The following is a 12,788-nucleotide window of genomic DNA, read 5'->3' as shown; positions in this document are numbered from 1 at the left end:
GTGGCCCCTACCTGGTGCCCAATGGCGCCTCCTACACCTCAGGTGCACCACCCCCTCTCCACCGCCAGGGTTGGTCTGGAGCTTCAGTCCTCAACCCCATACCTACAGGTATGGCAAGGGGGAATCCTACCTTCTCTGGCCTCTGTTGCATCCCCAGGCCAACTCTCAGGGAAACTTCTGAAGGGGAGAAAAGCACTGCTGAGGGATTGCTAGCAGGTGACAGACCTGCCTCTGAGAGGGTAACACACACCCTCACCTCCTATGACCACAATCTATTTTGTGTGTGTTTGTGTATAAGAAAGAGAGAGAGAGACACACACACACACACACACACACACACACACAGATGGACAGACAGACAGAACTGAGGCTTGACCTCAGGGCCTCACACTTTCACTTGGCTTCTTTGCTAAGGCTGGCACTCTTAACATCTGAGCCACACCTCCACTTCTGACTTTTTGCTGGTTAATTGAAGAGTCTCACAGAGTTTCCTGCCCAGGCTGGTTCCGAACCTCATTCCTCAGATCTCACCCTTCCTGAGTATCTAGGATTACAAGTATGAGCCACCAGCACCCAACAGCCATATTTTTAGACATAAAAGGCGGGGGGGGGGGGGAAGCCTAGTTTTTTTTTTAAGTATTGACAGGGGGTACCTTAATGCACCTAGATCTCACAATTTTGTAACAGGCTCCTATTTGGGATAAAGAGTAATTGTCAATCTTACATTGAGAAATTTATTCTAGGCCTTATTCTGCCTCTCGCTAGGACCCAGCTGAAGAGCTGACGTAAAGGAGAACCTCAGGGATGAGGCCTCCTGTTCATGGCAGATGTGACTCGGTACTGCTGCTGACAGTGTGAGCCACAAAGGCATCAGAGGACACCCCTCAGCCCTTCACCGGGAATGCGGAGGGAGGGCTTCATCCGTCCCACTGATGGCAGAGCATGGCAGGGCACTAACCATGCAGGGCATTGACCACATTCTGTGCAAGGGATCACCAAGCTAACCTAGCTACAAGGTTGATCTGCTCAGTCAAAAGATCTCGTTAAGTCAGGTGTGTTGGTGCATACCTACAATCCCAGCACTCAAGAAGCTCAGGCAAAAGGATCTTGAGTTTGAGGCTAGCCTGAGTTACATAGCAAAACCTTGTCTCAAAAACATAAATGAATACAGTGTTTTCCATTTTTTTAAATGTCTTTTTTTTCTTAAACCAGGAGTCAGCCAGGATTTTTTTTTTCTGTAGAAAGTCATACATAGTGAATAGATGAGTTTTTGCAGACTTCTCTTCAGCTGCTACCTTTACTCTGTTTAATATGGCTGGAGACATTTGTCACAGGCTGTGAGCAAAATCTGTTGTTTGCTAATCCCTGCTCTAAACAATGCGGGAAGTGGCATTTTAGAAGGGATAACTGGCTTCCTCTGTGTGGCGATTATAAGCCAGACTCTGGTCACCTGATGTGACTTTGTAGATGAGAGATCTGTCTTAGAAGAGTCAGCAGCTCATCCAAGATCACACAGCTAGTTAGTGCATGTCAGACTCAGAGCAGATTCCAGAGCCAGGTGCATGGTCGTTGCTGAAGCTTTGGTTCCCTTCTCCTGCTCAAAGCGTGTCACTAAGTTGCTCCTGTCTCAGAGTAAGGACACTAGCAAACACCCGTAACCCAGAGAGAAGTCGGGGCAAGATTTAAAGGGAAACCTGAGAAAGAAGGAAGTAAAGAAGAGATGAAGAGGGAAAGGTGGCCTCCCCACTGTGTGGTTCTGCACCTCAGATCCATGTGGCCAGTACAGTGCTTTTCCTTTCCCTCCTCATCGTCCTTATTTCAGATGACTTTAAATCAGCTCTCCTCAACGGTGTGTTTTGTATATACAAATCTTAATTATTCACTAGAGTCTCCCCAACTAAAACATATGTTCCATGAAGGCAGGGTGTTTATTCTTTGAGCCCAGCTGGGCCCCACTCCCCCACATGCCCCAGGACCTAGAAGAGAACTTGCCTCAGTATTTCTGCACTTAATAAATGAGATGTGGCTGATAACTATGTGACTTAAGTCATTTACAAACTCTGGTGGAGTGCCAGGCTCTGAGAACAGTGCCAGATGGAAATCAGATGTGTCCTTTCTTATCCTCCAACCTTCCCACATGGATTTGGCTATCTCTTAATGAGTCTTAACGTCTAGTAGAGCTAGGGCACAATATCACACTTTGCCTGTAGATGTCACTGCCCTACATACAATACAGAATTGCTGCTCATCAAACCCCAAGTAATGAGTCAAACATCTTCTAGATGAACCTTGTTCTTTTGCGATATCCATGCATCAATGTCTTGTTTTATTCTTATACCAACTGTACAACTGGGGACCAATGACCTTTATCACAGAGGAAATTGAAGCCTGGCAAAGATAAGCAATTTGCATACGATCACATTTGGCCAGAACTAGGGTTAGAATAAGCCCTTTTAATTCCAAAAATCTGTGTTCATTCCTTTATACCATACTCATACAACAAGGCATGCACCTTCCTCCTCTCCTTCTGGCTATGACACAAATGAAAAGTGCTGAATGACAGAGAGGAAGTGATTTTCCCAGTGCCCGGCTGGTAACAAGAAATGAAGACAGGGTTCTACTAATGCAGTGCACATAATTCCAAATCCTTCCAAATCTCCCTGCCCCGTGCGGCCTCACACGTCATACCTGAACCTTACAGGAAAAAGAACTTTGCCTTTCCACACTGACAAGAAGGAAGTCCTAGAGGTCTCTGAAAATCTGATCTTTGGAGATCAGCTATGTCCCCATGTAGAGCATACTGGAGTCATGGAGCGAGAACTACCTGGGCTTCATCTTCAGGCCACCAGGGTAGGATTGTGGCAGCAGGAACTGGGCAAGGACCTCCAGGGGCACAGCCTACGCAAATGCTTGCCGCTCAAACAGCCTGAGGGGCCACAGCAAGTACAAGGGCCTCTTGGTAGCCTGACCTTGGGTCCCAGGCTCCTCAGAAATATCTTCCTTTTTCCCCAGTTTTTCAAAGCTGGCAGGGAGTTGCCTGGTCCCACAGAGGGCAAGGGTTAAACCATGTTTTTACAAAGCATCAGCAGTTCACTGGATCTTTCCTGAACATTCAAAGAGAAGGCTTTGCTAGTACCCTGCCCCCAGGTAAAGCAGCCTTAAGGCATTTCATAGCAGTCTATTCCGCTGTTCTTTTCACACTGGGCCACAGGGAGACCTTTATGAGTTTCTATTCCTGGTTTTTAAGATGGCCTTAATCATTAAAAGCCACACCCGATCTTCCTTCAGCCTCTGTTTCCCAGTTTACTTTTCTTGAAGTCTTTTCCAACATGACTTCATCCCATTAGCTTTTATTTGGGTGGTGGTGGGGTGGAGGTTCAGGCTGCAAAGGGAATAAAGTCAGGTAAGTTTGTTTTTCTTCTTGTATTCATTCATCTCAATTCTACACACCCATTGTTTTTGCTCTCTGGAAAAGTATTGAAACTCAACACTTTTCAGTAACCGCAAAGATGCAGGGCCAGTACAAGACTGAGTGCTCCACCTGCGGGGCAGCAAGTAGAATCTAGCATCCACAGGCATCAGACTTGAGGAGCAGAACCCTGGCTGTGAAGTCAGCCTCGTGCCTTCCTGGGGGGAATAAGCTCCTGAGCCAGCTTAATCTAGGATCAGGACTGGGGTCCTGGTCAGGTCTGAGTTCAATAAAGGGGCACGACTCAGATCAATAATGGGTTAGGCCTTGGATCTTTGCCCTCCTCCCCCCCAACTCTATTTTTCAATCTTTGCTCCAGGTTAGAAGAACACCAGCCTTTACATATTTATTTGTTTGTTTAATACTGGTACTGGGGCTTGAACTCAGGGCTTCATGTCTCACTTAGCTTCTCCACTCAAAGTTGGCACTTTAATACTTGCACCATATCTCCACTCCTAGTTTGTTTTTGTTTTTGCTAGCTAATTGGAGATAAGATGCTCACAGATTTATCTTTCCTGTCTGGCTTTGAACTACAATCCTCAGACCTTAGCCTCCTAAGTAGCGAGAACCTAATCAAGGCCTGGAACTACAGCCCAGTGGTAGCAACCTGTTAACTTGTGGCCATAGCCCTGTCCATTTTTGAGACATGGTTTCACTGTGTAGCCTAAGCTGGTCTTGAACTTGCCATCTATCTGCCTCTTGCCTCCCAAGTGATGGGATTCTAGGCAGGCAGCACTGCACACAGCTTGTTCATGGAACTTTAAAGTACCTACTGCATAGTAGGCCCCATTAGGTACTGAGGCAACACAAATAAATAAAGCAGGGAGTCCTCCTATCTGGGGCTTCCCTACTGGAGATACAGACACCAATGAGGTATCACATGATACCTGGACAGTGCTGAAAATATCTGAGGGTATAAAGTCAGGAAAAAAGGAGGAGTTTGGTTAAAGTCTTGGCTTCACCCTTTAGTAGCTTTATTACAGTGAACAAGTGTAATGAACTTTCTTTCTCTGAAAAATGGGAACAGTTGTATCTGTTCTTGAATGAGACAATGCACATGACACTGCCAATCTGAAAGCAGGTCTTAAGCAAGTGTCCATCAAATGTGAGCTACTGCTCATATGACCACTGCTGTTCTTACTCCTCATAGCAGGTGCTCCTGATAGAGTGCTCTGGGAGTAGTTGGTTCCACTGGAGGAGTCAGAGAGACTTTCAGGGAGGAGGTGGCAAATGACCTGGGTCTTGAAGGATTATTAGAAGTTTGGCAAGAAAGGTGAAAATGGGGCTGGGAATATGGCCTCGTGGTAGAGTGCTTGCCTTGCATACATGAAGCCCTGGGTCTGATTCTCAGCACCACATATATAGAAAAAGCCAGAAGTGGCACCGTGGCTCAAGAAGTAGAGTGCTAGCCTTGAACCAAAAGAAGCCAGGGACAGTGCTCAGGCCCCTGAGTCCAAGCCCCAGGACTGGCAAAAAAAAAAAAAAAAAGAAGGTGAAAATTACCTTCAGCTAGAGACTAGAAATGGCCAGATTTCAACAAATGAGCATGAATGTTTGAGGAGGTGTATGAACCAAGATGGATCAGGAAAGGCCTTGAAGGGCAGACACAAGAGCTGAGCTTGGTTTCTCCTGTGGGTGATGAGGAGTTGCAGGAGCCTCTCCAGCTGGGAGTTCATGGCCACCCTGCCTGGCCTGACCCCCTCCGCCTTGGTTTGGGAAGTTCTCTCTCACATCTGCCCCTCTATCCTTTCCCTGCACAGATCATCAAAGATCAGAAGCTGCTGGTGATCGTGGGGGGCATGCTGCTGATCGACCTGTGCATCCTGATCTGCTGGCAGGCCGTGGACCCCCTGCGGAGGACGGTGGAGAAGTACAGCATGGAGGTGAGCATGGCCTGGAATGCATGCTCAGGGACGTGGGGAAGCCAGGCCGCACATCACCAGCCTGCTGCTACACACACACACACACACACACACACACACACACACTCATGCACACACACTCACGCACACCTTTAATGTGCATGCTGATGCCCATCAGGAAAGGCTGAGTCCCTCTCATTGCTTGTAGACTTGCTCCTGGAACAGTTGAACTTGACTTGGTGAGTGGTGCTGGGCTGTTCTGAGAAGTACTCCTTGGAGTCATTTCCATATGCCACAACAAATAGCACCACCACAACGAATGGGTCCCCACTCATTTCTCTCACTGCATTATGAAGGAAGTCATTTCGTAGAACCTTCGAGTGCGGGTCCCAAGCTAAGCTGGAAATGGTTTCTCTATGCTTTGGGACGAGAAGAGTCTCGGGCAAATGAGACTCCAAGATGAAGCCAGGATCAATCCTCCCAGGCAGAGTGCCGTTTTGGAGACGTGGGGTGGCCCTGCCCATGGCTCCACATCCCACAGACCTGTGGGGGAGAACACAGGCTCCCGACAAGAGCAGCCAGAACTGCAGAGGGGTGGACCAGCACTGGCCAGGCTAGTGGGCATGCAGGGAGGTCACTCAGACAGATGGGTTCTGTCCAGAAGGAGGTAACATCTGGTGATTGCTTATGGTGCCCAGTTGGCAAAAAAGCACTCTCTACCCAGGCAGTGCCAGGGGAGTTCCCCACCCGCCTCCAGGATTTAGAAATCCAGGCAGCTGTCAACACCTGGAAGAGCTGTTGTTGGCCCAGGTGGGCCCCTGAACTGGGATGAGAATGGGGTGATGGCAATTACAACTGATGATAGTATTGGTAGTGGAAATGATGATGATGATGATGATGATGATGATGATGATGATGATGATTATGATGATGACGACAATGCCAACATAGTCCTAGAAAGTCCGTCCCTGGCTAGCCCATTTTGACTGTGGGGAAATGGAAACCACTTGCCCAAGGCTTCTGACCTTGTTGGTGACAAAGCCCCTAACCCCCGTCTCTCCCATGCCCAACCTCCCTTCCCCTCTGGACCCTTGTCTGAAGTTCCATAGACTTTCTTGGCCTCTGCTCAAGTCCACAACGTGGGTGGAACAAGGAAACATCTCCACACCTACCCACAGGGGCACAGATTAGAGTCAGTAGCAGCCTGGGGTCTCAGGGAAACGAAGGAAGGGGGAAGCACACGCTGTGAGGCAGAGCTCGGGGGGGGGGGGGGGGGGGAAGGCCTGAGCTGGGCTTGGTGAGTAAAGACCAGCCAGGGGCTTTGATGTTGAACCCCAGGGTGGCCCTGAAAGTGGGAAGGTCGCCTCCTTCAACCCAAGCTAAAGGGAGGACCAATGTGCTCCAGAGGCCCCAGGACTCCTGCAAATGGCCGAGCGGAGCCTGCAGGCCCAGTGTCAGCCCAAGTCAGCAGACTTTGTGAGTGGAGAAGATTGCGGCCACCATTAGAACTTGATTCGCTTCATGCCTTAACTTTGTGCCGTCGAATTCGTGTGACCGATACCTAGCCCTCATGGGCCTTGCCTTCCCTCCTTCCATTCTGCAGTCGTATTGCTGCCCTGGAGGACGATGTACATAGGAGCTATGCACATTCTCCTATGTACATACTCCTATGTACATAGGAGGCAGCACATTCCTGGACTTCCAGGGTCAAGTTCTCAAATAGGGGTTGGGGAGGAACCCTGGAGGACCCTAGAAGGACCTCTCTGTATATGGGGGAAACTGAGTCCTGGGAAGGGGAAGAGTCCTGTCCAGGGCCACCGAGATTGTCCAAGGCGAGGCCCAGGTGTGCTGTTGGCTTCCCTCCTGTATCTGCTGAGATTTCTCATGAACCCTTTCTGACTGGCACCTCTTTTGCTGCACTTAGGTTAAGGTTGCCCCCTTGCTCTGTTGCCATGGTAACAGAGCCCTTCGACTTGCCAACCCACCACCCTGCCAGGTTACTGTCACTTTCCAACCAACTGATACCAAGCTACATTTTGGCTTCTTTCAGAACCTCCCCCCAACACCCCATCCTCTGTCAGGCATCCCATAGTGATTGAACAATGCACACCAGGATTAGGTACCATAAGATCTCCTTCAAGAGGCTATTTTGGGGTGTTTTGTTCCCCCTAAGACCTCCAGCTGGAGAGAGAGTCTGGGCTTGTGGGGAGGTGAGGTCTGTCCCTTCCTCTGGTACCTCCCCAAGTACCTGCTTGGCTCTGAGCTCTCTGAATACTTTAGGATTCTAGGCGTGGGCCTTGCTCTGTGATGTACTTCTAAGACTTTGTAGGGATCCTGCTCCTTTCCAGAACCTTCCCTGCCAAGTAAATGGCTTGTCCCATTCTCTAGCTCCATCAGAGCTAAGTGCCTGCTCTGTCTACTCCCTTCCCCAGTGTCTCTCAAGACAGTTGAGCACATGCCTGCGCTGCCCCGTGTCCTGCAGCCTCTTCCGCCGGAGCCCGGCAGCCTCAGCCCCCGGCCTCAGGGTGCTTAGAACAAAAAGAGCAAATCACAAGCGAAGACACCATCCCACTGCTTTAAAGTTCAAAGCCTAGGAGAAGTAAACAAAATTTTGTCCAAGAATATGTACAAAGGCAGTGAAACAATTTTTTTAAAAGAAAGAAAAGGCCGGCAGGGTGGCACGTGCCTTTCATTGTAGCACTTGGGAGGCTGAGACAGGAAAACTGTAAATTCAAGGACAGACTCAGCTACATAGGGAGACATTGTTGAAGAAGGAAGGGAAGGAAGGAGGATGGGCTGGCAGTTGTTCAAACACTCTCAAGGTCCTGGTTACCTGTACACAGATTGGGTGGGAGAGGTCATTGGCAAAGGTACAAAGGGCCTGGAAGGCTTGAGTGAAGTTATTCTTCAACTTGTACAAATACATTTTATCTGCTCTTCAAAAATAGGATATGTGTTGGACTTTTAACACTATACTTAATAGACTTTTGAGGAGCAAATTAAGGTTTACAGAAAGAATTAGCAACAGCGCATAGAGTTCCCGGATGTTTGCACACCCTCTTACTAACACCTGGCATTAAGAGGATGGACCACGGCCCACCACTCTTCACCAGAAGCTGCCATCTTACCATTTACTCTGTCATGGCTCCCCAGGCCTTGAACTGCCCCTGTACCATCACGTATCCACCATTGTAGCTTTGCCACCTTAAATAGCCTCTGTGCCTCTACACTGTGGCAGCCACAGTTCCACGATTCTTTTCCAGACACCATATAGATGAAATCACACAGCGTCTAGCCTCTCCAACTGTCTTCTTTTGCTGAGTCCTGTGCATTTGCATTTGACTTTCCTCCATGTCTTTCCTTGCCTCCACAGCCTGTTTCTCTTTGTTGATGATTAACTGCCCATCCAGCCATTAAAGGGCATCTTGAGGGTTCCAGGTTTGGGCAGTGATAGGTAAAGCTATTCTAAGAATGTGTGGCTAGGTTTTAGTGTGAACACAAGTTAATGACTCCCTAAGGGAAGTACCTAGGCATACACGTGCTGGATTAGATGGTAAGAGTGCTTTTGTTTTGTTCAAAGCTGCCCCAACTTTCTTCCAAAGTGGCTCGCCATTTTGCATTCCCAGCCATAATGACCCAGAGTTCTTCTGGCACACACTATACTGGCACTTGATACGGAGGTAGTTAGGATTTGGACCATTTTAATAGGAATACAGAGACGATTCTCCAGTAAGACATGTTGTTGAGTATCATTTCATATATGTATTTATCATCTGCATATAATTTTACTGGGGTCTCTGTTCAAATATTTGTCCAGGTTTTAATTCATTGCTTTTTTTTTTTATTGTTGACTTGAAGGCGTTCTTGGCATCTTTGGTATACAAGCCCTTTATCACATACATAGTTTTGTTGTTTTTTTTTGTTGTTGTTGTTGTTTTTTCCAGTCCTGGGCCTTAAACTCAGGGCCTGAGCACTGTCCCTGGCTTCTTTTTGCTTAAGGCTAGCACTCTGCCACTTGAGCCACAGCGCCACTTCTGGCCGTTTTCTATATATGTGGTACTGAGGAATTGAACCCAGGGCTTCATGTATACGAGGTGAGTACTCTTGCCACTAGGCCACATTCCCAGCCCTTTATCACATACATGTTTTGCAAGCAGTTTTGCATAATCTCATTCTCTTGACTTTGCATTTGGGAAGAGGTAGGGGACGATTCTGGAATTTGAATTCAGATGTTGTGCTCACTAGCCAGGCACTCTACCACTTGAGCCATGCCCCAAGCTCTCTTAACCTGATCTTTTTCAGAACCAACGGCTTTGGTTGTTGTTGTTTATTTTAATGAAGTCTAGTTTAACAGTCTTTTCTCTTATGGATTATACTTGCAGTGGTATATCTAAAATCTTATTGTCAAACCCAAAGTCATCTAGATTTTCGCCTGTTGATTTATTTTTTGTGGTCTATGCTGAATTAATTTTTGTGCAGCATCTAAGGCCCGTATCTAAACTTTTTTGTGTCTATGGAGGCCCAGCTGTTCCAGCATCATTTGTTGGACAGACCAACCTTTTTCCACTGGGCTGCCTCTCATCTTTGTTGTGGATGTGTATATATTTCTGGGTTCTCTGGACATTTCCACTGATATGCTCATCTAGATGGTTTTTATTCTGTCATTGCCACACCGTTTTGATTCTTATAGCATTATAGAAAGTCTGGAAGTCAGGTAGTCTCAATTCTCCAACTCTTTTTTTTCAGTGTTGTGTTGATCCTTCTGGAACTTTTGCTTCCATATAAAATCTAAAATAAAAATGTGTTGACATTCACACAGTAACTCACTGGTGTTTTGGTTGGCATTAAATTGAATCTATAGCTCCAGTTAGGAAATATTGACATCCTAACAGTATTTTGAGCTGGCCTATCTGTGAACATGGAATAGCTCTCTATTTATTTAGACCTCCTTTGATTTTCTTTGTGCATTTCTTTGTGCACATATACATAAGATTAGATTTATATTGCATTTTGTTTAGCTATTGATATAAATAGTGCCGCTTTTAATTTCAAATTCCAGTTGAGCATTTCCAGGACATAGGAAAACAGTTGACTTTTGTATTTTAACCTAGTATTCAGGAATTTCTACATAAGCAATAATATCACCTGCAAACATATACACTTTTATTGCTTTCTTCCCAAGCCCATATACATTTATTTTATTTTCTTGACTTATTGTGGATCAGAGTGGTGAGAGGGAACATTCTTGCTTTGTTTCTGATGTTAGGAAGAAAACATTTTTAGTGTTCAACATTAAGCATGCTAACATATCTTCTTCTGTGATGTGCTGGGTTTTTTCCTTTTTGGCAGTGCTTGAGTTTGAACTGAGAATCTTCACTCTGAAGGCAGGCACTCTACCATTGAGCCACACCTCCAGCCCTTTTTCACAGTGGTTATTTTTTAGCTAAAGTCTTTTCTTCCCACCCAGGCATGCACCTAGGCTTCTATTTACCCATTTTAGGCTTGCTATCATACCTTACAGGACAGGCATATGCCACTGTACCCAGCTCTTAGTTGAAGAGTTTCATGGACTTTTCTGTTTGGTGAGCCTTAAACTATGGTCTTTCCATTCTCTGCCTCAATTACAGACATGAGTCACCAGTGTCTGACTTTTTGTTTTGATGGCCAAGGTTGAGGGTGTTTGGGAGGAGGTGTTAAGTGTGAATGGTGGCAAGAGCCCAGATGATAGGGACCTCACATGCTAAGCTGAGTTTAAACGTCACAAAGAGTCTTAGTCACAGGTGTGACATGAGCACAATTTCCCTGGCTGCAGGGTGAAAACAGATGGAGGGGTGAGGCTGGAGTCCCAGTGATGTCTAGACATCTTTGCAGTAACTCAGGCAAGGGGGACAGAGAAAAGTAGGTGAGTGGTTTAGAGACATACTTAAGAAGCAGTTGTGACAAAACTTGGTGAATGATTGACTCTAAGGGGTTGGGGAGAGAGAGGCAGAAAGATATGCCCAAATTTCTGCATGGGTAGTATCTAACAACCTACCTCCTCACTGAGACAGAGTGAAGAACAAGGAGTAGGCTTGGGAGGGAATGTGGGGAGGGGTCATTTCTGAACACAAACTTGAGGTGCATGACAGCATCAGTGGCTCAAGCCTGTAAGCCTAGCTACTTAAGGCGGATGAGATCTGGGGATCACAGTTCAAAGCCAGCCTGATCAGGAAAGACTGAGAGTCTTATCTCTAATTAATACCAAAAGGCTGGACATGGTGCTGTGGTTCAAAGTGGTAGAGTACTACCTAGCCTTGAGCACAAAAGCACAGGGACAGCACCCAGACCCTGAGTACAAGACCCATAACCTGCACCAAAGAAATAAATAAATAACTATTTTTCAATTGAGATACATGAGTAGCTCTTGAGCACAAGGGCCCAGAAGATGGGATGAGAGACCTGGAACCTAGGAGAATAGTCCACCCAGTAGAGATTTGTAAGAAGTGAGTTAGCACATGGGGACTGATCACCCTGGAGTACAGAAACCCAGAGGAAAGGAGAAGTAATGAAGTCCTAACTGGAGCCCTAGCAACAACTGAGCGGCAATGGGCCTGGGGGAGGAGCCCGAGCAGGAACATTTGCAGTGGTAACCAGAAAAGGAGGACCAATCGGGAGAGAGTTGCCCATGGGTAGTGGGCTAGGGAGAGAGCTATCCACAGGCAGAAGGTCAAAAGGAAGCCTTCTTCACATGAACAGAGTTTGGAGGAGGAGGAGGGGGACGCCTGGAGGCACAGTGCTCAGGAGCAAGGCAAGGCCTGGCCCACGTCCCAGGACCCAGACGCATGCCTGGTCTCCTACAGTACACCTCAGCCCCACCTCTGTTTGCTGACTGATAAGATATGACAGAAGACTGGCTCCTTCTGCGTTTCAGATGCGCTACATGTGGCTAAACCTCCCAAGTATATTGCAGAAGTGTGTAAAATATGACTTGGAAGCTGGGCACCAGTGGCTCACACCTGTAACCCCTCACTACTCAGGTGAGATCTGAAGGATCACAGTTCAAAGTCAGCCCAGGCAAGAAAAGTCCATGAGACTCTTATCTCTAATTAACCACAAAAAGCCACAAGTGGAGCTGTAGCTCAAGGGATAAGAGTACTAGCCTCGAGCAAAATCGCTCAGGGAATTCAAGCCCCACAATCGGCACAAAATATCTGTATATATGTGTGGTGTGGATTCTCACACCTGTGTATGGGGTGTACTTGGAGATTTTTTTCCCTCCAGAGTAAGCCAGCACATACAGTGCAGGCAGAGAGCTGTGATGTGGGGAGGAGGGTTATTTCTGCCTTCTATGCCAGGCCACCGTCCATGCCTCCACCTAGGCTGAGATGGTTGGGATACCAAGAACATGGTGACCGCCCTCAAGGTCACAACACTTATGATCACTGAACATTGTACACTCAGGGGAGCCCCAGGGAGCC

At 47.1% G+C, this 12,788-nt stretch overlaps 1 protein-coding gene across 1 annotated transcript in view; it reads left to right on the top strand.

Annotated features, from left to right (window-relative positions):
- Gabbr2 (gamma-aminobutyric acid type B receptor subunit 2) overlaps positions 1-12,788 on the top strand; it is a 324,986-nt gene that overhangs the window by 276,526 nt on the left and 35,672 nt on the right. The window contains exon 13 of the mRNA XM_048337731.1: positions 5,230-5,352. Within this exon, the coding sequence (XP_048193688.1) occupies positions 5,230-5,352 (123 nt within the window). The remainder of the gene's footprint in view (positions 1-5,229; positions 5,353-12,788) is intronic.

Source organism: Perognathus longimembris, chromosome 1 (genome assembly GCF_023159225.1).
Source record: "Perognathus longimembris pacificus isolate PPM17 chromosome 1, ASM2315922v1, whole genome shotgun sequence".
In the NCBI taxonomy this organism is placed as follows: Eukaryota; Metazoa; Chordata; class Mammalia; order Rodentia; family Heteromyidae; genus Perognathus; species Perognathus longimembris.
Note: the sequence above shows the minus strand (reverse complement) of the source record. Positions and strands in the feature narration are given on the sequence as shown.